Source organism: Amia ocellicauda, chromosome 10 (assembly GCF_036373705.1).
Source record: "Amia ocellicauda isolate fAmiCal2 chromosome 10, fAmiCal2.hap1, whole genome shotgun sequence".
Classification (NCBI taxonomy): Eukaryota; Metazoa; Chordata; class Actinopteri; order Amiiformes; family Amiidae; genus Amia; species Amia ocellicauda.
In genome coordinates this window covers 20,862,176-20,886,537 of record NC_089859.1, presented here as the reverse complement: position 1 = coordinate 20,886,537, position 24,362 = coordinate 20,862,176, and the positions used below count along the sequence as shown (strand labels likewise).

The 24,362-nt window shown below is 41.5% G+C and overlaps 1 protein-coding gene across 1 annotated transcript; it reads left to right on the top strand.

Annotated features, from left to right (window-relative positions):
• The first annotated feature begins 5,033 nt into the window (after positions 1 to 5,033).
• tfpi2 (tissue factor pathway inhibitor 2) lies at positions 5,034 to 8,620 on the top strand. Its single transcript, XM_066715479.1, has 5 exons — positions 5,034 to 5,242; positions 5,525 to 5,695; positions 6,546 to 6,725; positions 7,178 to 7,351; positions 7,662 to 8,620. Exons 1-5 carry the CDS (start codon positions 5,170 to 5,172, stop codon positions 7,730 to 7,732), a joined length of 669 nt encoding a protein of 222 aa, XP_066571576.1. The 5' UTR covers positions 5,034 to 5,169; the 3' UTR covers positions 7,733 to 8,620.
• The last annotated feature ends 15,742 nt before the right edge of the window (positions 8,621 to 24,362 follow it).

The window sequence follows — 24,362 nt, the reverse complement described above, 5'->3', positions numbered from 1 at the left end:
AATAAAGAGCCATGAAATGAGCTTGCCGTGTGGCCATCCAGCGTGACTGTGTCGTGTGGGAGGAGGGAGCAGTGCGATAAGAGGTGTTGGCATCAGTAAATGAAAGACCGATCAATAAAATAGATCATGGTGCTTGGGTGAGTCTGGGACGACTCCACTGTCCCGTGAAGAGCTGGTGGAAAATGAAGCAGCAGCAGCCGAGAATCTGCTCCTCTCTCTCTGCAATTTTCAGTGCGATCTGCAATTTCGTGAAGCCGAGATCCACTCAGAGCGCTGACGTCCGCTCTGGGCGAGAATTGTTTTTTGGTTCAGCTGCTGGCCTCCTCCACTGGGGGACTGGGTGCATCCTGTTGATCAGAAAAGCACACATGAGTGCCAAGGGCGGAGGGCTTTCCACCAGGGAACCCCAACCAAGGGGCTGAACAAAACCTCCATGGCATGGTTTGGGCTAAGTGTTTGTGTTCATAGAAACCATGTAATTACTGTATATATGTATAGATAGTATAATACTGTATATATATGATGGGTTTGATTGGTACCACTTTTAGGGAATTAAATCTTTGTGTATTTTCCAGTTCCAAGAACACAACTGTAAAGGATCCAAATCAAACATCACAATCTCCTTCGATGGGAGCCTCAGAGTCGGGTCATGAACTCTTCAGAATACATAACTGTGAAAATGTTGTGAAAATCTGCAGCTACTATTCACGTCTACGGCCTGCACAAAGGACCATAAAAGGACAACATAGCCGTGGATTTATCTGGATTCTTTGAAAAGTCACTGATTCAAAATTATTATGATTCAAGGAGCACATTTTACACGTGGAAGTATGTTTAATAATATTGAACACACTGTACTCGTGGAAATAAGTCATAATGTGTCCCATCCCTTTGTACCATGTAATATTCTTTGTTAAATAGATGTACAATTCCTGTCTGATTTCCAGGTGTTTATTTAATTTTATGAAGGCACTACAGAATATTATAGAATTCTCACAAAAACTGAAATATTTAGATGTGTTTTAAATGTATCATTTATTCATGAAGGTTATTCAATGACTCTCATAAATGTGACACAAAATAAAAAAAATTACATTGACATGAATATCATAATTAATTATTAGTATACACTACAAATTGTCTTCAGGACACAACCAACCATATAAGCAAGAGAAGAAGCAGGATTAAAACAGGAGTGAAAATGGTATGCAGTTGAAAGGAAATACACCCACTTGCCTGATGAGAAAGTATTTGATCAATGCGTACTAGCAATGCTCACTTGTGGTTGTGAAACGCGGTCATGCAAAATTGCAGATGACACAAAGAAGCATGGAGAGATGTCTGCTTGGAATAACAAGATATAGAAAAATAAGTGAATGGATCTGAGAACAAACAAAAAGATGTGACATAATTGAAAGAGTGAAAATGTTAAAGTGGCAGTGGGCCGGACACAGTGTGAGAAGAACAGATCAAAGATATACAAAGGAAGCTATTGAATGGATCACAAGAGATGAAAGTAGACCTAGAAGACAACCATATAAAAGATGGGAAGATGAAACCATACACTTTGCAGTGGCATGGAAAAGAGATACTATAGATTATGCAAGTGGAAATATCTTTAGGAGCCTTCATCCAGCAGGGGACCGTTGTGGGCAGATGATGATGATGATGATGATGATATATATTTCCTGTATATAATAATATATAGATATGTCCTGAACAAAATGAAACCCCAAATATATATGTGATCCTTAAAACCTGAAATAGTTCCTTGAAAAAATAGGATCATGACATAAAACATTTAATCTTTTCTTAGTTTTAATTCTGAAAAAAATCTAATAAAACAAGTTCAAATTGTTATTATTATTGTCTTCTGAAGGCAGATATTGCATGTGTTTGGTCTTATAACAAAGGCGTCTTAAAATTAGAAAACACTAAATCAGCCTGAAGTGTTTATATTGGAGGACAAACCTTTAGACATGTGTGTTGAACATCCTCTTGATATTCATAAACTGATATTTATCTTAAAATTTCAAACACTTCCTTCTCTCTCTCTTGCAGCCTGTATTTTACATTCATAATATATCACTCTGATTCTTCCTGATCATTTAAGCCATGGTTTACTATTTTTATCTGAATAAAGGCTCACACCATAAAACCTTGGGCTCTGGACCAAAATCACAACTTCTTAATGCTATAACAACATTTCCCAGCTAGCATAATCTGTAAAAGGAAATTAAAGGAAATGTTCCCCACAAGCAGGCTCTATTTTCGTAGTGACTGCCTGTTAAGATATGGAAATATACCAGCTGTGCATGAATAAACATAGCAGCCTGTGATTATCTACAGTTAAATATTAATTGTTTCTTCTGATGACATTTAACTAGTAAGTCATATCTTTGAGAGCAGTATGACGTCAAAACAGTGGCCGTTCTGAGGGGGGGCCAGTGCCCCCGTGACAGCAAGCTTGGCCCCTCCGTGGCCCCCTTACTAGCACCATTAACACCCCCGCTAACATCGCGGACAAATCTCCATCAGCACCCCCCCCCTCTTAAGAAATCTAATCGGACAATACACCCCCCAACTCCAGCAATGCGGAGAAACTGATGGCCCCCCTAATATTACAACTGGCCCCAGCCAGGCCCTCCCAGTTGAAAGGGTCTAGAACCGCCACTACGTCAAAAGCAGGTAATGAGTTCTGACGGCTACTGTTTTTAAGGTTGGTCTGGAGAGTTGAGGGTGAGGGATATCTGGGGTAACAGTACACAACTTAAATGTGTCATGTTTAACAATCGAGAGCTATGTTTTGTTTAAGGTGGGTGTGTGGTGGGGGGACAAATACTAATAAGATCAAACAAAAGGTAATCATATAAAACAACGAGATTTAATTATTAATACTGAGCTGGGGAGGGGGTTCTGTAAGGAATATGTACAATCATTTTGTAACAAGTCATTTTGTATGAATTCCAGAATGGGTTCATGATCTTAAAAGCGCCAAAAATGTTAATGTAACTGATGATCCTATGGAGTAAAATCACTGTCAAAAACATTCCTATGCGTCCTGTGGTACAAATCACCAAAAAATTTACTTTCAAAACACGAATTTATAAAACCCACCTTCAAAACAAATCATACCCACACAGGTGCACAGATTCTGTGGCGTAGATTTTTGACGACTACGATTTTGAAATTACGTCATAGGGTCAAAGGCATGAGCTGCCGAACTGGGAGCAATGGATGCGGCTGTTTACACGCATGTGTTGATCATTATCGCTGCTTTATGTACATAGCATAAGCTATACATTGATATTTACATATATACACCGATCAGCCATAACATTATGAACACCTGCCTAATATTGTGTAGGTCCCCCTTTTGCCACCAAAACAGCCCTGACCCGTCTAGGCGTGGACTCCACTAGACCTCTGAAGGTGTGCTGTGGTATCTGGCACCAAGATGTTAACAGCAGATCCTTTAAGTCCTGTAAGTTGCGAGGTGGGGCCTCCATGGATCGGACTTGTTTGTCCAGCACATCCCACAGATGCTCGATTGGATTGAGATCTGGGGAATTTGGAGGCCAAGTCAACACCTTGAACTTGTGATACATCAGACCAGGCCACCTTCTTCCATTGCTCCGTGGTCCAGTTCTGATGCTCACGTGCCCATTGTAGGCGCTTTCGGCAGTGCACAGGGGTCAGCATGGGCACCCTGACTGGTCTGCGGCTACGCAGCCCCATACGCAACAAACTGCGACGCACTGTGTGTTCTGACACCTTTCTATCAGAACCAGCATTCACTTTTTCAGCAATTTGAGCTACAGTAGCTCATCTGTTGGATTGGACCACACGAGCCAGCCTTCGCTCCCCACGTGCATCAGTGAGCCTTGGCCGCCCATGACCCTGTCACCGGTTCACCGCTTTTCCTTCCTTGGACCACCTTTGATAGGTACTGACCACTGCAGACCGGGAACACCCCACAAGAGCTGCAGTTTTGGAGATGCTCTGACCCAGTCATCTAGCCATCACAATTTGGCCCTTGTCAAAGTCGCTCAGATCCTTACGCTTGCCCATTTTTCCTGCTTCTAACACATCAACTTTGAGGACAAAATGTTCACTTGCTGCCTAATATATCCCACCCACTGACAGGTGCCATGATAACGAGATTATCAGTGTTATTCACTTCACCTGTCAGTGGTCATAATGTTATGGCTGATCGGTGTATATAATAAGATTATAACGGTATTTCAATAATTTATGTGGTGAAAAACAAACCAGACTATGAATTCGGTGTTTTATAATAAATCAGATTATCGTTTGGTCTGACTCAAACATCCATCTAAATTAGTTAATTGAGGGCAGTTCAAAGAGTCCCGGCAGTGTGTTGTTGGCTGCAACGGCTGTAACGGAGCTGCTGATATAAAACTGTGTCTCAGTCTCTTATTAAACCTGTCATTTGATAACTGAAACTATTTTATTCTCATCACTGCCAGGAAAAACTCATTTTTATATTTTGTAAGTCGCCCTGGATAAGGGCCTCTACTAAGAAATAAATGATAATAATAAGTATAGCACATGCACTGATATAACCAAGTGGTGATAAAAAAATAAAATAAATAAATACAAACTTTAGTTAACTAAGTTTCACAGGACAAAATGCCAGACAGACCCAATGAAAACGTACACACCTGTCCCTGTCGCGGGTTCGTGTATTGCTAGAAGTTACACTATTAGCAATCAAAACGCACCATTTAGTACAACTTATTAGGGATGTACGTTTTGTTTTTCCATGATGATCTCACATCAGCCATAGATAAGAGCCTCCTCCTCATAATAATACCGATGATAAGGAACTGCCCTGCACGTCCATATCCAAAATTCCCTGAAGTTGTATGCTGACATCATTTCTTTGGCTTCAACACAAAAGGGTGTCGCCACTGAGCTACAACCGCGAATTGGCCAACATTGTTTTACTTTCTTTCTGATCCCCCGGGTAAAACCCCAGTGATGTAAAACCTCATGATTCAGGACTCGGAGAAAGACGGAGGAGCAGAAACCCAGTGACTCACCGGCCCGCCCCCGGCTCTGGCTATAAAACACTGTGGACACACACTGGTACGTCCTGCAAACTTTCCAATCGGGACTTCTGCACTGGGGCAGTTTTGTGCACCAATGGGTTCGTTTGCGCCGCTTTGCGTTACAGCTTTGCTGCTGCTGGTTCAAGTGTCTGCTCTGACACCGAAAGGTAAGGGCAAACTTCATACTTTGGCTTCATGTTAAACTTTTGGGACCATGTAAAGGATCAGACTCCAGAGGCAGATTACTCGTACACATAAGCAGGGAGACTTCAAATTATTTTTCATTTGATTGCTCTAGAACTGGAAACAGTTTACAGCGTACATTATGTTTAAGTATCAAACTCTTTCATTTCAAGTGCATGCAGTTGCATATTATGGAAATATAATTGGGTAGATGCATTCATCCAGTAGTATGTTTACAGGTAGCTGATGCCTGTGCTTTGTTTCAGAGATGTGTCTGCTGCCGGTGGACGAGGGTCCCTGCCGGGCCTTGCTGCCCCGCTTCTACTACAACAGATACACGCAGCAGTGCGAGGAGTTCAGCTATGGGGGCTGCGGGGGCAACCCCAACAACTTCCCCACGTTTGAGGACTGCGAGAAGAGCTGCTGGAAGATCCCGAGTGAGTATCTACTCCCAGTCTCAGAGCCTGCAATCAAAAACAACCAAATCAAGTATCTGTAGTGATAGACTAAACTTTTACAGTTATGTAACAGTGGAATACTGTACCATCTGTAGAATAGTGTCATTAACAATTATGCTTTATGTGTGTGTATGTGTTGCATGTCCAATATTTTGTGAATCAGTTAAAGTTAGTGCTAAATCAGTGCTAAAGTTCAAACTACTGACTTTTTGTGTGTAACAGGGGTTTTACAATTACAATCCGTTTTAAAGATGTCTTTTCACTCAGTTTCAGTTGTAAATGTGTTTTTATTGACTGGTGTTCTCTGTGAAGCATTTACACAATGCTTTCACGGTATAAGAGCTATGGCTCAGCCCAAAAACACAATTACTATAGTTTAAATCTTTTCAGCTAAACTTCACCTGTATTTCCCCCAAACTGTGCTCTGAATGGATCGCACATATAATCCTAGCTGAGGTTTTGTTTTTTCAAGCTTGCCAATTATTTGCTCCATTTACTTTCAGGATATTGAAAACCCAAATAACACATGCTTTGATTTTTAGACAGTCTCAAGAGACAAACTCAGAGCGATATCACCTCGAATGAATATGTAACAGGGGTCTAAAACAATCTCTTTATTTGCTCGCTTCTCTGTGTCATCCACATACCAGCATGTGCCACTGCATTCAATCCATTCATTTGAAATAGGAAAACTGAGTAAAAATGATGATAATAACAATGCTCAACCCATTCTTTAATAGTTTACAAATTCGATAGATATATTGTGGCTTGGCGAAGATCTCGGGACAAAAACAGGACGACTAAAGCAGTTTCTGTCTCGTTCTTTCAGAGGTGCCTAAAGTGTGCCGGCTGGACATGGACGAGGGACAGTGCCGGGCGATCCTCAAGAGATACTTCTTCAATTTCACCTCCATGCAGTGTGAAGCTTTTGAGTACGGAGGCTGTCTGGGCAACGACAATCGCTTCATGGACAAAAAATCCTGCTCTGAGAAGTGCGAACCTCAGAAAAGTAAGTTCTCTTGAGCATGTTGTAGAAACACACATGTATCATTTTCAGCCCTATACTGTAGTTATCAATTACAAGCCCTTCTGTGCCATCTGCAGCAGAGCACTGTAATATGACAGTTTCGGCTAGACTGATGCTTTTGTCATACTGTTGAAGTTGTTCAGATGGAAAAACAAAGGGAAATCTATGTATTTTTATATCTACCATAATCTAAATGTTCATTCAAGACCTAAAGTAATAATAACTTTGTCTAGATTTCAGAGCACTGCAATATTTGTACACAGTGCCTCGATAAACGAATAAACTGTCATCCCAAACCCTGACTATAAACTGCAGGAGGTTTTGATTGCTTATTCCTGCAACCCAGCTGATACCTGTAATGTCCACACACATCTCTGCATGTACGCAGCGTGGGGAAACGTCTCATCCTCAGCGATTTGTCTCTTGTGTCCCAGGTGTCCCCCTCCTCTGCCTGGATCCCCTGGACGCAGGCTCCTGCTCGGCGGCCCTGCCTCGCTATTACTACAACCAGAACTCCAAGTCCTGCGTTGAGTTCATCTACACGGGCTGTGGAGGCAACAACAACAACTTTGTCGACCAGCAATCCTGCACTCGAGTCTGCATCAAAGGTACGTGGAGAAACGACATCCCCGACACTGACTTCAACCGAGGGGCCCGACCAGAGAACAGCCACGTCTTTCTGAGCCTTTGAGCGCCAGCGTGTGTCACGATATACAAATCCCTGGCTCTGCCGAAGCCTGTTTAAATAGAGGGGTGGCTACAAACATCCCAATTTAGATGTATGATTATAATTTAAAGATGAGTGCCCCAGATATACAGGCTAGACACATTAAAGCATGAAACCGGAGTGTCGATAATGTACAGTTTGTGGGATATGTCTACCCTGCCTCATGTTTTTTATTTAATAATGTGTTCCAGGGAGAAAACTAAAGACTGACTTTCCCATAAGAAGGCTCATCAAGGTGAAACGAAAGAAAGTGAGCCCTTAAACTGGAGAGGATCGTTGTGTGCCGTGTGTCTGATGCCACACTAGCCCTCGGATGTTCCTGCTACTGTCTAATTTACAATGTCCTATTTTGTTTACATTTTGTTTTATATGGTTTTTATTTCTCGTTTGTTTCCTTTAAAAAAGCATATTTGCATAAATTGTCCTGAATTGTTCTACTGGACAATAACTGAGTACATTTCCACCACCCTGGGACTGCTGTTCTTGTATTATAGTGTTTTACTGCATTTTCACCTGCATTTGTCATGGTTATTGTTTAATTACGAGTATGTTTACATTAATTCTGTTCTTGAATGTCCACAGCAAATGTACAGAGTTAATGATCTGGGTGGAGAAAAACATCAGCAGCTTGCTTTCAAATTGCAATGTATTCTAGTTGAAAGGAAGCTCTAACAAAATGTGATAAAGTTGCAGGTGTCTATATGCCAGAGGTTTTAAAAAATGTCACTACTAAATCTACAAAAACCACAAAACAAATTTGTAGATGAATACTGTTTCTCCTTTCATCTTTGCGTAGAAGTGTTTAACTTTATTCAATCGGCGTTTCCTACCACCTTTTGGTATCTGCCACAATAAACAGATAGTGTTTGATTTTGTTTCTGCATTGTGCTGCTATTTTACATTGTGATTTGTATCGTGTTTAATATTTGTAGAGAATTGTTTGGTCACTGCTTTAGTCTTGGTCCATGTCTCCCGGGAGTAAAGGCATGACCGCGAACTAAGCTATCTAGTGCACCATGCCTGTTATTATTTTATTACTGCATTTATTTTGTATGCCATGTGTTAATATTGAAACTGAGCTATACTTGTAATCACTAAAGACTGTTTATATACTATATCTTTTGAAATAAAATGTTTTATTATATATACATTCCATTTGTATCGTGTATATTATATATTGTCTCATTTTTTATCATATTTATGTACTTTTAAGACATTGTAAACTTGTTTATTGTCCACAGCAACCCTAGAGTGCAATGATGGTAACAATAAATGTTTATGGAAACACAAAGTGCTTTCAAACTTTTCCACAAGTCCCATAAATAGAAAGCAACGTGAAGTCACTCGCTTATAACGTGTCTATAAATCAGCACTGAAATAAAAGGATGTTAAAGGACGTCTCTCCCTGGGACAGTCTGTGTGCAGGGCTGGCACATTTCCACAGGAAACTCTGAGAGGAAACTACACCCTTTCAGGTCACAGAAAACACGGCAATATTGACAAACTGCTCAATTGTGGTGTGTGCAAATACCAGCAAACAAAAGGGACACATCTTTCCAAAGTTACAATCTCTCTAATGCAGAGTTAATGAGTTAATAGAGTAAGGCTGTTATATTGCTTGTGCAAATCACTACATTGGTGTCGGGGCATTGAATAAGAAAATTAACTGCTGAAGGTTTATAAATATTGTACCATGCAGGAAATCTTGGCACAAACAGCAATTTTATGATACCATAATTTCAATCCCCACATATAATTGAAAGTAGTTCTCCGCAGCCAAAGGCAGAGAAGGTGAGCATCCCGGCCCTCGAGCTGCGAGGCAATCTGCTGTGTGAGCCCCAGGCGGGAGCGGTGCAGGAGCTGTTCTTTACATTCCTGCCTTCAGTTCATGTGCATTTAAACTTTCACTCCACCATCGACTGAATCCGAGCTGAAATGACACATAATATTGTTCCCAGTGAAGGGTTTCATCCTTAATTTGGATCAACTGAACTTTTGTTTAGTTGCCCCCCCTGTAATAATATGTAATAATATCTGATGGTTTCAGAACTGATACTAATGTTCAGTTGGATTAGGTCAGTCCAACACCTCCAGGGACAGCTTTGATATCTGAGCCCCGCTGTCAGTCACACACCAGTAAATCACCCTCCCAGTCCTGTGCTGGTATGTAGCTCACATCTTGTTTATAGTGAGAGAAACCTTTATTTTGTGTGTGTTTGTCTTACTAGTGGGTTACATGCTCAGAAATAACAATTATTGTATTCAGTAGTATAACAATACTTTATTATTATTTATTACCTCATTTGGGTTTACTCGGAAATCCCCTCTCACGGGGGTTAACACAAAGTGTATCGTGTGTGTCCACGCTCCCCATTATTAAAGGGTGAATTAAGTTATCTGGACACATAAATCAGACTTTTAATAATTACCAGTTTCCTATCTTGCAGCTTTTGAATGCATGCTGTTTCAACACCCCCTGCTTATTCAACTCAACCTGAAATGGCTTAAATGTAGATCAATTTTACTTCTCCGCTATATTAAAAAATAAAATGCAATTTAAAAAAATGATTGTTTATTTATAACATTTTAAAATTATAAGCTGAGGCACTGCGCCCAAATCAAATATAGCAATTTTCAGCACAGAAGGGTAGTAGATATTTACATTGGTGGCAAAGTCGTTAAATATTTCATAACACAGTTGAAAGCAAAATTACATTTCAAAGTTTTTTTGAATCTGTTGGGAAAAAAATAGATTTTCGCACTTTAAAAGCAATAAACATGTGAATGAAGTGAAAAGGCAATATCTAGTCTGTAGTACAGTAGGTGCCTTATCACTGAATGGCAGGAAGTCTGTTTTCCGTTACGGCAAAGATAAAGTGGACGGGGAGTTCCTTCTCATGCTGATATTTCTAATTAGTCTGTTAACTGAAACATTTACAATGGGACTGAAATATGTATTTATAATACAAAATGCGTAGCAATCAAAGCCAAACGTATCACATGACAGCCTACACTGATTTGAGATGGTGTTGGAACAAAGACAAAATCTGCAAATCAGTATAATCTTAACAAAAATAAGTGCCATTTGGAAAATCTGGTGGAAAAAAGCAACTCAATGAATGAGTGACACTGTCTTCACTGGGGTGACAGACTGCAGTAAACATTATGATTATGATTCATGTCTTTCATCGAGTAGCATGTTGAGTTAGAAACACAGAGCCACACGTCGCAGAACATTTCAGATCTGATTCGAGCTCCTTGGTTGAGCAGGTGAGGCAGGACTTTCTCTGGAGTCTTTCTTCTCAGCTGTTTGATCTGTTATTCACTCCTGCTGGAAGGGACACCGACATTGCAAATGCTCTTTAAATCCCTTGACAAGAAACATCAAAGCGTGCTGTTATCTTGAGTCTGATTTGAACAAGGGAAAGCCAGAGGTTCACGGTGGTTTTGGAATTCCTCCAAACAAAACAGGCTCTCTGTCTGGACTCACATCCCCATCCACAGCTAACAATGGGAGCAGGAATAAATCATATACATCAGGGCATCTGGGCGACGCAGTTTCAGAAGGTTTTTTAAATTACTTTATTAACACCGAGCTCTTGTGCCATCCTGTCTTCTGCAAGGAGCACCACAGGATAAATAATGTCCATAGAGTACCATCTGTTGGACATCTGTGTACACTTTACAGAGCGGTGAACCTGTTAGCTACAACCAACTATTTTTCTTCTTGCAGTGTTAATACTAACCAAGTGACTTCTCTGAGATCTGACAACCGAGCAGCCTTCGCAGTAGAAGCCCTGGCCGTGTGATTTCATTTCAAGTAAGATGAATTACTGTTGGAGCGATTCGACGGATGGCCATATAAACCTGTCTCTGGGTTGTCGCTGTGAAACTCAGGTTTTAAACACATTTGTCTGACATGAGTCTGCGTCCATTAAAACCCTGTGAGAATTTAGAGTGAAGCCGAGCTGAATTCAATAATCCGGCAGAGAAATCAAAGCGCTCCAATTGCCACAGCTCAAGCACACAGACAAGGAACATGAGTGTGTGTATATATTAATATGCATATGTAAATAGTGTGGGTCTCGTCATGCCATTGGCACGCGTCTTGATTGATTAATTAATTGATTTACACTTGACTATGAAAACAGGGTTGACTGGCTGTGCGTTGGTTGATTAGAAATGTTATAACAGATAGCCGAATTACACTCCTTGGTTTAAAATAAACATTGGCAAGAAACACATTAGATTAGATGTTTTTGTGTTCTAAGTGCCTCATTAAAAACTGCACTGAGGTGCCCCCTAGTGGTGGATTTATCATTTCTCTAAAAATGAAGATCTCCAGTTCTCCTGAAAATAACTGTCATGGAGAAGGTAGGGATTCGCTATTGCGGCCTGCAGAGTAAGCATGCCAAACAACAATTTAATAACACAGATATAATTTAATAGTTGATTGATTAATTGATTTACAACTAAAACTACCCCTTAATTGCCCCTAAATAGAAGCATGGACTGTATAACGCACTTATTTATTTGCTTTAATTAAATTATACCCGTATTAGGACTACATATGTGTATTGCATTCTTTGCCTCTGACTCTATTGTGTTTCTTTAAATATACACTACCTTTCAAAAGTTTGGGGCCACTTAGAAATGTCCTTGTTTTCAAAAGAAAAGCACATTTTTTGTCAGTTAAAATTACATCAAATTGATCAGAAATCCAGTGTAGACATGGTTAATGTTGTAAATGACTATTGTAGCTGGAAACGGCTGATTTGTAATGAAATATCTACATAGGCATAGAGAGGCCCATTATCAGCAACCATCAGTCCTGTGTTCCAATGGCACGTTGTGTTTGCTAATCCAAGTTTATCATTTTAAAAGGCTTTAGAAAACCCTTTTGCAATTATGTTAACACAGCTGAAAACTGTTGTGCTGATTAAAGAAGCAATAAAACTGGCCTTCTTTAGACTACTTGAGTATCTGGAGCATCAACAATTGTGGGTTCCATTACAGGCCAGAATGGCCAGAAACAAAGAATTTTCTTCTGAAACTTGTCAGTCTATTCTTGTTCTGAGAAATTAAGGCTATTGCATGCGAGAAATTGCAAAGATCTCGGACAACACTGTGTACTACTCCTTTCACAGAACAGCGCATACTGGCTCTAACCAAAATAGAAAGAGGAGCGGGAGGCCCCGGTGCAAAACTGAGCAAGAGGACAAATACATTAGTGTCTAGTGTTTAGTGTGAGAAACAGACGCCTCACAGGTCCATACCTACAAAACTGATGCTGGCCTTCTAGGCAGAGTTGCAAAGAAAAAGCCACATCTCAGACTGGCCAATAAAAAGAAAAGATTAAGATGGGCAAAAGAACACAGACACTGGACAGAGGAAGATTGGAAAAAAGTGTTATGGACAGACGAATCTAAGTGGATCACAAAGAAGGACATTCGTGAGACGCAGACCAAATGAAAAGACGCTGGAGGAGTGCTTGATGCCATCTGTCCAGCATGGTGGAGGCAATGTGATGGTCTGGGGGTGCTAAAAGGGATCTTGAAGAAGGAAGGCCATCACTCCATTTTGCAACGCCATGCCATACCCTGTGGACAGCACTTGATTTGAGCCAATTTCCTCCTACAACAGGACAATGACCCAAAGCACAGCTCCAAACTATGCAATAACTATTTAGGGAAGAAGCAGTCAGCTGGTAATCTGTCTATAATGAAGTGTCCAGCACAGTCACCGGATCTCAACCCTATTGAGCTGTTGTGGGAGCAGCTTGACCGTATGTAAGAAGTGCCCATCAAGCCAATCCAACCTGTGGGAGGTGCTTCAGGAAGCATGGGGTGAAATCTCTTCAGATTACCTCAACAAATTGACAGCTAGAATGCCAAAGGTCTGCAAGGCTGTAATTGCTGCAAATGGAGGATTCTTAGATGAAAGCAAAGTTTGAAGGACACAATTATTATTTCTATTAAAAATCATTATTTCTAACCTTGTCAATGACTATATTTCCTATTCATTTTCCTATTCAAACTCATTTCATGTATATTTTCATGGAAAACAAGGAACTTTCTAAGTGACCCCAAACTTTTGAACGGTAGTGTATGTAATTTGGACAACTATAAATTACCCTGGGAAAGGGTGTTTAGGATCTTATTATTGGAGGTAGTATGTGTGAAGGAATATCTATAACTTTCCTAAAGCAAACCCTAAAATGTCTATGAATCTTTATCCCCAGCTTTTTGTAGGAGGTTGGTCAGATGAAAATGGAGAACTTAATATAATGATGTAGCCTATGCATGTGTATAGTTGTTTGTGTGTGTGTACATATATGTATGTTTATGTATGTTTTTCCTGTTGTAAAATGGCTTCAGTTGTTCTTGTCTTCAGGCATGTGGGATTGACCAGGTGATTGAATGTCGACCCCTGGCGATCTGTTCAGGGCCCACAGCCGAACGAGCCTCCAGCCAGACACACTTATGACCGTGCTGGTTTTCCTCATCCTCTACTTCCTTACACTCCCTCTTTGAATGTCACAGCTGGGTGGCTGCTCGCCTGCTGCTCTTTTCTCCGTCTCCACAGTTATGCGGGCCTTGGTGTCAAATGCCTTACATGTTTGTTCTTGAATGAGTTTTCCTGACAGCACAGTTATATCCTTTTGATAATTGGCAAATGCCAGCTGTCCGAGGGCAGTCACTTCTGATCTGTGTCATCCCGGCTGCCTCAGGTTCTGGCCTCTGGGAGACGTTCAGCGACAGGCCCAAGGCCGCAGGGGCGACTTCACGGGCCTCTGCAGGACGGACATCCTCTGTAATCACACGTAACCGGCAGAGACAGAATGGGAGGATTTTTATACACGCAGTGAAATTTGAGTTTGAGAGAGAACTTACTAAGGATTTATCTTGGAATTTTCTCTATGAAAGCCCTGCTCATTTCCCAGACCCTTCTTCTGAGCCGACACACTTGGGCTGAGACAATGTCTAGACCGGGGCTCATTAGTGTCAATAGCACTGTGGGCTTTGTGGCCCGAACAGTCTCTGCTGATCCCTTTAAGCCAGGAGCTCCGGCCTGAACATTACCTGAGAGCAGAGGTGAGAAATGGCAGCTGGTGAACGAAGGCTCTCAGTGTCGTGTGAAACTGGGAGGATGAAATGGAGTTCAGGCAGCTGGGAGAGAGTAATGCAAATCTGTTGTGTGGGAGGAAAACAAGAACTACACATCAATAACAGTATGTAAAAGGAAGTAGGTTGGAATATAAAAGCAGGTTTAATGAATTTTCATTTCTGAACTCAATACAGTACCAGTATAGTGCACACATGGACCAATACAGCATTGTAACAGTATTGAACTGTCATGTTCTCAACAAACAGCATTTATTTACGCCCTGTATCTGTTATCTGCTCTTTCTTAGTTCTGGCAAGAAATAAAGACTGTATGAGACGCAGGCTGAGGGGAAGGCAGGATATCAGACACTTACTGACCCGGCCAGGGTGGGATGGACAGAGGTCAGTACAGAGGGAACAGGGAACACAGGACAACAACACAAACCCTCCCTAACACACCCAACTATGTACATGTTGTCCCCCTTGTCCACCAGTCCACCATTAGTCCAGAGGGGGTCCCTCCCTGCATATATCAGTCATTATGCCAAGACCAGCAGCAGCCACCTGGTGCAGCACCGTCCGAGCACCAGAAGGCGCTACAGTATACAGTATACACACAGACCAATACAGTACACTGACACAAACCAATATAATGTCGACACATAAACCAATACAGTACACACACAAATCAATACAGTACACTGACACAAACCAATCAATTATGGCCTGTTTGGACCCCCATATGATCGTGTAATACTTCAATGGTATGAGCAGCAGCAGTGAGAAGTCAGAAGAGAAACAGGCAGATTCTTCCAGTAGTGGTCATTAGGTGTCAGTGTGAAGACTGAGAGATTAGAGGCACGGACACTGTTTTCAGGCTCACGGGTCAGATAGTTTTACACAGTAAGAGTGTATACTGGTGATCTGGTCAGCTGATTGAATGACGTTTGGTAGCAGGCTGTTATTTTGGGAGCTCTAGTAATATTCCATCTGAGAAGGACAAAGTGATATAAATAGCCACAAGAGATTAAGTGAAGAATTCAATTGAAAGGTTTTTTTTTGTCCGACACGTCCAAATCTTAGTGCAAAAATAAATCATTCACGATTTTGACCGGCTCATTTCCCCCAGGTTAGTAAAACAAAACCACAGTTAAGCAGTTGTTTTATAGAACAATAATACTTAAAATGCACCATAAAATAAACGTCTCTGACTTTCACAAGGTCGTGTGCTGTACGTGGCGTTCCTGCCCGTTTACTCTGTTGCCGTCTGAGCGCAGGTTGCCATGAGGTAAATGAAAACATACAGAGACCTGTTTGAGTATGTATGCAATTAAGAAAGTGTTTCATTCCTATAAATCACAATGACCAGCACAATGAGTCAACGCAAGAAACAATACCGATGTGCAACACAGCATGGGCGAATGTAGAGGCCTTCAATTAGTTTCCTTTAGCTCAGAGTTTGCATATCCTTAAGACTGTGCTCCCCTGGGCTTTTCCAATAACATTTAGCCTTGCAATAATTAGTTCGTAATCTTGTTTTCTTGCAGTAATTGAAAGGTTTAACATAATTAAAGCCCAGACGTGCTGCAAAGCTATCATGTTGCCATTCCATTGACTTCCCCAGTCGTTGCTAAGAACAGAAAGCAGCTCCTTGTTGGATGGAGATGTTTTTAAAACATGCACAACCTAGAACTGTTTAAAATAAGATGTGTGAATGGTTTTAAGACGCCGAAAGTAATTCTCAAACAATGCACCCTTATGCCTTCAATGAGAGAAATTAAGTGTATTTCATTAACCAACACGCATTTGTCTTTTATTTCATTCTATGCTGTATGCTATTCATTACAATACATTACACTTTGGCAACAGCAAACCGCTTTTATGTCCATGTCAGACATAAAACAGAGGAAATCCGCTTCTCCGTCAGCCGTGGAAAACTACACCACATGATTTCTAAAGTACTCTATTTGTTTGCACCCAGGGACCAATTTGGGAAGTGGCCCAATTTTATATTATTGAAACAAATGAATGAAAAGAGAGAGAGAGAGAGAGAGAGAGAGAGAGAGAGAGACATTATTGCTATTATCGATTTTTTTTTGGTGGTACTTCATTTCATTCCAGGTTTTTGTGATTGTACTGCTGCTGTAAACTGCAGGGTCAGCAAGAACTGAAGGGACAATGCTTCTACTACAAAGAAAGCTTAATAAATAAGGCAAAGAATCCCAGAAAACACTCAGTATCAATAGTCTAAACACCACAAGCAAAAGAAACAGGTAAACAAGGATGGAGGGGTCTTACAATAAAGCTACCGAAACCAAGCCATCTGCATTAATTTCCTCCCCCCTGCACACGCACACGCACACGCACACACACACACACACACACACACACACACACACACACGCAAACACACACACAGCCCCCGAGAGCCGGCACAGCGCACACCAGCCAGCCTGTCGCAATGTACACAATCTGTATGCAGAGCGGAGTGTGCCGGCTGTGACTCATCGCCACTGCACCCACCGCCCACACCCACCCACGGCTCAGAGTCTCTCCGAGCTCGACTGGAGCATTTCATATCTACAGCACCTTGGCAAATGCACCTAAGGATTGTGTGCCCTGCGTACCTCACTTAACGTGCCTTTACCACAGAGTTACAGGGTTCTGTGGTGTATATATGTATATACAGTGAGGGAAAAAAGTATTTGATCCCCTGCTGATTTTGTACGTTTGCCCACTGACAAAGAAATGATCAGTCTATAATTTTAATGGTAGGTGTATTTTAACAGTGAGAGACAGAATAACAACAGAAAAATCCAGAAAAACGCATTTCAAAAAAGTTATACATTGATTTGCATGTTAATGAGAGAAATAAGTATTTGACCCCTTCGACTTAGTACTTGGTGGCAAAACCCTTGTTGGCAATCACAGAGGTCAGACGTTTCTTGTAGTTGGCCACCAGGTTTGCACACATCTCAGGAGGGATTTTGTCCCACTCCTCTTTGCAGATCCTCTCCAAGTCATTAAGGTTTCGAGGCTGACTTTTGGCAACTCGAACCTTCAGCTCCCTCCACAGATTTTCTAGGGGATTAAGGTCTGGAGACTGGCTAGGCCACTCCAGGACCTTAATGTGCTTCTTCTTGAGCCACTCCTTTGTTGCCTTGGCTGTGTGTTTTGGGTCATTGTCATGCTGGAATACCCATCCACGACCCATTTTCAATGTCCTGGCTGAGGGAAGGAGGTTCTCACCCAAGATTTGACGGTACATGGCCCCGTCCATCGTCCCTTTGATGCGGTGCAGTTGTCTTGTCCCCTTAGCAGAAAAACACCCCCAAAGCATAATGTTTCCACCTCCATGTTTGACGGTGGGGATGGTGTTCTTGGGGTCATTCCTCCTCCTCCAAACACGGCGAGTTGAGTTGATGCCAAAGAGCTCGATTTTGGTCTCATCTGACCACAACACTTTCACCCTGTTCTCCTCTGAATCATTCAGATGTTGGCAAACTTCAGACGGGCCTGTACATGTGCTTTCTTGAGCAGGGGAACCTTGCGGGCGCTGCAGGATTTCAGTCCTTTTTATTATTATTATTATTTTTTTATCCAGGGCGACTTACAACATAAGTGCAAACAAAGTGCAAAAATACAGAGAAGTACAAGGCATTAATCATTACAAATTCAACTTAGCTAAAACAAAACAATTCAAAATAATACATTTTACAAATTCCAATTTATAATTTACACAAGTACAGTAAGCGACTTCCTACATCCTGGATGGTGAAAGCTAAGTGCTGTCAAGATGTAGGGTTACAGACGAGGGCTACGGGAAAGGGAGCAAGGAGGAAAACAATCAAGAGCGATTGTTCTTCATGGCGTAGTGTGTTACCAATTGTTTTCTTGGTGACTATGGTCCCAGCTGCCTTGAGACAAGATCCTCCCGTGTAGTTCTGGGCTGATTCCTCACCGTTCTCATGATCATTGAAACTCCACGAGGTGAGATCTTGCATGGAGCCCCAGACCGAGGGAGACTGACAGTTATTTTGTGTTTCTTCCATTTGCGAATAATCGCACCAACTGTTGTCACCTTCTCACCAAGCTGCTTGGCGATGGTCTTGTAGCCCATTCCAGCCTTGTGTAGGTCTACAATCTTGTCCCTGACAACCTTGGACAGCTCTTTGGTCTCGGCCATGGTGGAGAGTTTGGAATCTGATTGATTGATTGCTTCTGTGGACAGATGTCTTTTATACAGGTAACGAGCTGAGATTAGGAGCACTCCCTTTAAGAGAGAGCTCCTAATCTCAGCTCGTTACCTGTTTAAAAGACACCTGGGAGCCAGAAATCTTGCTGATTGATAGGGGATCAAATACTTATTTCCCTCATTAACATGCAAATCAATTTATAACTTTTTTGAAATGCGTTTTTCTGGATTTTTTTGTTGTTATTCTGTCTCTCACTGTTAAAATACACCTACCATTAAAATTATAGACAATCATTTCTTTGTCAGTGGGCAAACGTACAAAATCAGCAGGGGATCAAATACTTTTTCCCCTCACTGTATGTAGGATATGCGAATCTGGGGAGACTCAGCTGTAGTGTCCTAACATCAGCCATGTGTCCAACAGAGATTCAACATTTCTTTCATTCAGGTTGAAAGTTGTCTCCTCACCGTGTGGAGCCCACTTCTGAAACCATCTCAAATCTGCAGCACAAACCCAAGGAACTCATTTAATCTGAGTGTCTCTTTTTTGTTTCCTTTCTATTCGTCAGAGCCACCACATCAGCTCATGTTGCCGGGCTGCTCATTCCAGGAAGCATATGGTTCTGTTATCTCTTGTCTCCGAGGCTGAACCGGCGCTGGTTTCGTGTGGAGTGACGAAGCGAACTGGACGAAGCTGAGCGACCAATGAATGATCTCTTAACACTAGATTCGGATTCGAATTCGGAACAAATCAAGGAATTCAGTAACCCGAATTGAGAAACACACGTGACAATGTGGTCTTCGAGGACCGGCATTTAGTTTGCCCGTGTCTCCTGAGGCATTGTTCCTTATTGCACAGGATGCTCACAATCACACGTGTGGCAGCTTCAAAGAAACATTTCAAATCAGCCCCACTTTCATATTTATTATAGTTATTATCTGCTTCGTCGCATTTTACTCCGGGGATTATGGGCGATTGTCTTGTTGTTCTGTCTTACTATTGCGGCACAAACTAGCTTCTGAAAGGATGGCTCCTGGTTCAGTGAAAGGCAATGTGATGGGAAGGCAGACATTTGTAATCACTGAGGGGTGTTTTATTTATTATTATTATTATTGAAATAAATGTTCTGATAGTTGCAGGTGCACATTTAGGTGCGAATAACAAGATCGTTTTCACCGAACATCTAACAGACAAAAACACATGCAGGGAACACAGCTGGTGCTGTAGGAAGGACACTCCTGCAATATGTCTTTCTGCACAGGATAGCAGAGCCATCAGAAACGCCGACCCCGACGACACAGCTGGAAATGTAGACGCAACACAACACAAAAACCTGACAGTCTTGCTGTGAATCTGGAGTCTTTTTTGACAGCACACTGAAAATTGTTTCATCCAGCCTTGACACTGCTGCTATTTTCTGTGGGTGTACAATATATAGATAAAAATACAAAAAGATGAAATGCCAAGGTTTGGAGAGGATAGATAAGGCTGACGTTATCATTAGTTAGTGTCGTAATCCAGTGGTTCCCAGTCCTGGTGCTGGAGCATTGAATCGATGATCGCCTTGATTAGACCTTGACAGTTGTTTTCGGCTCTTTACACAGGCAGAGATCATTCAGGTAAGTAGCTGACAACTCCTGGGGCTGGAATTAAACCCAGAGGAGACGGAGGTCCCTCAAGACCAGGACATGATTAGCCCATGTAATAATTCTCCAAAAGGGTGACACTCCAAAACCTGCTAGTTGGGGCTCTTGAGGGCCAAGGCTCTTGGGCCCCCAGGAACAGTAAGTACAGTGGGGACAGGGTGGGACACTGATGCGCCATTCAGTCATCCAATGAATGTTCAGAACAGGGTTTCACCGGACATGAGACCTACTCTACACTGGACATCTGACATACTCTACACTGGACATCTGACATACTCTACACTGGACACCTGACCTGCTCTACAATGGACATGTGACCTATTCTACAATGGACCTACTCTACACCAAATCTTCAGCAAACATCACATATTGCAGCCATGCTTCAGGTCTCTGTTTGAAGGGTTATTGATTTACTACCAGCTGAAAAGGAAGTTTAGACCAAATCACACAACGTTTTTAGCCTGAGGCATGCGTTAATATATTAACAGAGAAATAATCTATTGCTACTCTAGCTTTTGAATTCCAGACTTTAGGCTACCCTGTTAAATGATTGATTTAACTTGCATCCTCTCCATTTATTGTTTCTATCGACTCAATAATAAAAATAAACGTTGCTTTCAGTTGATTAAAGGAGGGAATTACTTGAGAAATGCTAAATTGTTACTGTATAATGCATTGTAAAAATGTCATTAAAAACCTCACAAAATAAGATCGCAAACTATCCTATAAAGGTTTGTCTTCAATATTTATTTATTCATTTTAAATTTACATCTCCAATCGTCCTCTTGCTTTCCACTCTCTTTCCACCCTGATGAGCACTTGCAGTCTTGATTAATGGTCAGCCGTTCCTAAGCAATTAAAGTTGTCAACAACTGTGATAACAGATCGAGGGAAGGTGTTTAATTAATGGAAGGGCCAAGTTTTAAAAAAAAAAAAGAGAAAAAAGAAAAGTAAAGTGAAAGCACTGAACCCGAGGACTGACCCCGGAGAACTGACTCAGCCACACAGATTGCTCTTGTCTGCTAGGGGACTGGTAATGATGAGTCTTATTAAAAAAAACAAGTGGTTATTATTAACCAGCTGTTGCTGCCCCTTCGTTTTGGGGCACGGTGCGAGTCAGTGAAATGTAAATCAGCCCTGCGTGGCTCTGGGGTTTCTCCGCCTGCATATTTTGAGTCCTGCAGCTCTGAAGGCCTTCTCTCTCTTGCGTTCGAATCCCCGGGTCTGCAGTCCTGCCCTGGAGGTGTCGTTGAGCAGCAGGGTTTCAGCTCTGTGTAAATCACTTTCTTTCTCAGCGAGATTGACTGGTTCTGTAGACAGTAATGAGCTGAATTAGAGAGGGAGGGTTAAAGGAGAACAAAAACCTGGAGACTAGAACAATCTCTACAGGAAAGGGACTGGAGACTAATCCATTTTCTTATTTTTTTATATAACAGAGAGCAACTCAAATAATCAAGAGTTGTGGAAGTATTCAACTTATTTTCTTATTTTTCAACTTTTGTACTGTTAATATAATATTTGAGCTCCTACTTGTGTATAGCCAACAACAGTTCTGAATAAAAAGAGTTCAATTCGAACGAGTCAATCAGTTCCTACAGAGTTAACTGCAATGTGGCAAATATAGATGTTGCTGATTGATGACTCTGCCTTGAACCTCTTGAAATGTTTGCTAATCCCAGTTTTCACTAGGTTGGGTGGATATGTGATTTATGTGGGAAAGTCTGTTTCCGGGAGAAGAAATTTTGTTTTGTTTTGATTTGTTTTGTTTTTAGAATACATGAAAGATGCTGTCTCTCAATATAATACATAGTTTGATTAAATCACAGTAATAAAACCTACAGAAGACAAAAGCAGAGAACAGAAAATAGATTTTGTTTTGTTTTTAAGTGGAAATAGTTCTCAGGAATAGAGAATTGTGTGTGCACGTAGTCAAAGCTGAACACAATGTGAGAGTAAATGATGGCCCTTGTGTTGAGTGTTAAAGCTCCCACAGGGTGTTTGCATTCCATGAAGCATTCCTGCGCGACGCCGTGCACAGGGACATTGAGCAGCTCTTTCACTCGGGGCGAGGGCAGCGAAGGCGGAACAGAACAGAAATGGCCATGAGAGACTGACCACACAACACCTCTCAAAAGATCAATAGCTGCACATGACCGTGCAATCATTTTCAAAAGCACATCAAGTAAATACAAGAAGACTGTAAATCGCGAGGATGATCTTGACATCGGTATCAGGAATCGAGCCCCTGTTAAGCATCTGAGAGCGTGGCTGGAACACAGCCCAGAAGACACTGCAGCAATCTAACCTCCTGCCCTAGACACAATCTCTCACATGGGCAAGGGCCATCATTAATGATTTGTTTGTTAATTTATTTAGACCAAAAATCATTTAAACCTGCCAGTTGATACTCAGATAGTCTATCTGCTTGTTTCACAGACCTCGATTAGCAGATGTCTTGGGCTACCCTACTGAAATGAAGTTTTAAAGTTGGGGAGGAGGACAACCCAAGCACCCAAGTCTCCAAGCACAACCAATCAGATACACCCCTCACATACACCCACAATCATAGAAACCATGTTACAAGCTTCCTTTCCTCTGTGTTAGTTGCTCACACAAACACGCTCCCTCTGGCAAACAACACGAAGAATAACATCCCTCCGGAGTCGGTCTGTTAGGTATGATTTAGCCCACGACAGATTCTGGTGAGATAAGCCAACAAGGTCTTCTGAGCAGTGTATCAGCATCTGAGGGTCAGACAGTCAAAAGCCACGCTCAAGTTTAGCAAAATAACAACAGTAACATGCCCTCGATCAGAAGACTGACACACACGATTCAATCGGGCCGCTTCAGTGCCGTGGCCGGAGAGAAAACCTGAGTGAAAAGTCTCAATGTTTTTAGCAGTTACAAAATTGTGTAATTGGTTAACAACCTCTTTCTCCAAGACCTTAGACAGGAAGTGCAGCTTTTAAATTGTTCAGTAGTGTTGAAATGAATTAGGGTCTGAATTAGATCTTTTGAGGAGAGGTTTAATTAGAGCCATTTTAAAGGATTCAGGAAGAGAGCCTGGGGACAGAGAGGCATTAATAAGATTATGTATTTGCAGGATAATTAATGGCAGAGATTCCTTTAGCGGTTGAGTAGGTATGGGGTCTAGTGCGCAGGTAGAGGTTTTCATTTTTCCAATTAAGGAAACTGATTTCTGATGATTCATTGGGTTAAACGAGTCCAAGGAAGGCGGGGACTGATGACTTTGATTAAGCTAGCTGTAGGAGTATTGCATTTACAAATTGCAGTAGGATTTAAGTGCTGGATTTTATGTTCCTCTCCTGTGTGTGCATCGCTACGCCAAGCAGCTTGAAGCTAATAAGGCAGCGATCTGAAATCATCTGGTTTTGGGGTGATATTATTAGATTGTGACTCTCTACTCCACAAGTAATAACTAGATCAAGTGTGTGATTGTGGCAATGTGTGGGTCCCGATACAGACTGCAGTAGAGACAGGAAACTCACAGAGTGGGAGTCCTCTTTAAAATCAACATGTATGTTAAACTCCCCCAATAGGAATATATCATAGTTTATGGCCAAGTTAGACAAGAGATCACAAAATAAAAGTGAAATAGGGGCCTGGAGGCCTATAAATATCTATAGAGGAGGATAAAAGGTCTACTTGATGAATTTCAAAAGATGTGTAGATATTTATAGGTTTAGTGAACAGATGCACAATTGTGCATTAGATGGAAATAGCCTAGCCTTCCAAAGTATACAATTCACAGAAACTTAAAGCCTGTAGCATCTGTTATCTTAAAGACTGTTATGAAGAGCCTGGAAATGTTCTTTCTTCTTCCTATGTCCTTTGTTTGGGCTTCTTCTAGAAGAACATGACGGTTGTTATGTTTTGACCCATTTCTCACATTTTCGCTTCTTTTTACTCAGGAAACACCTGGA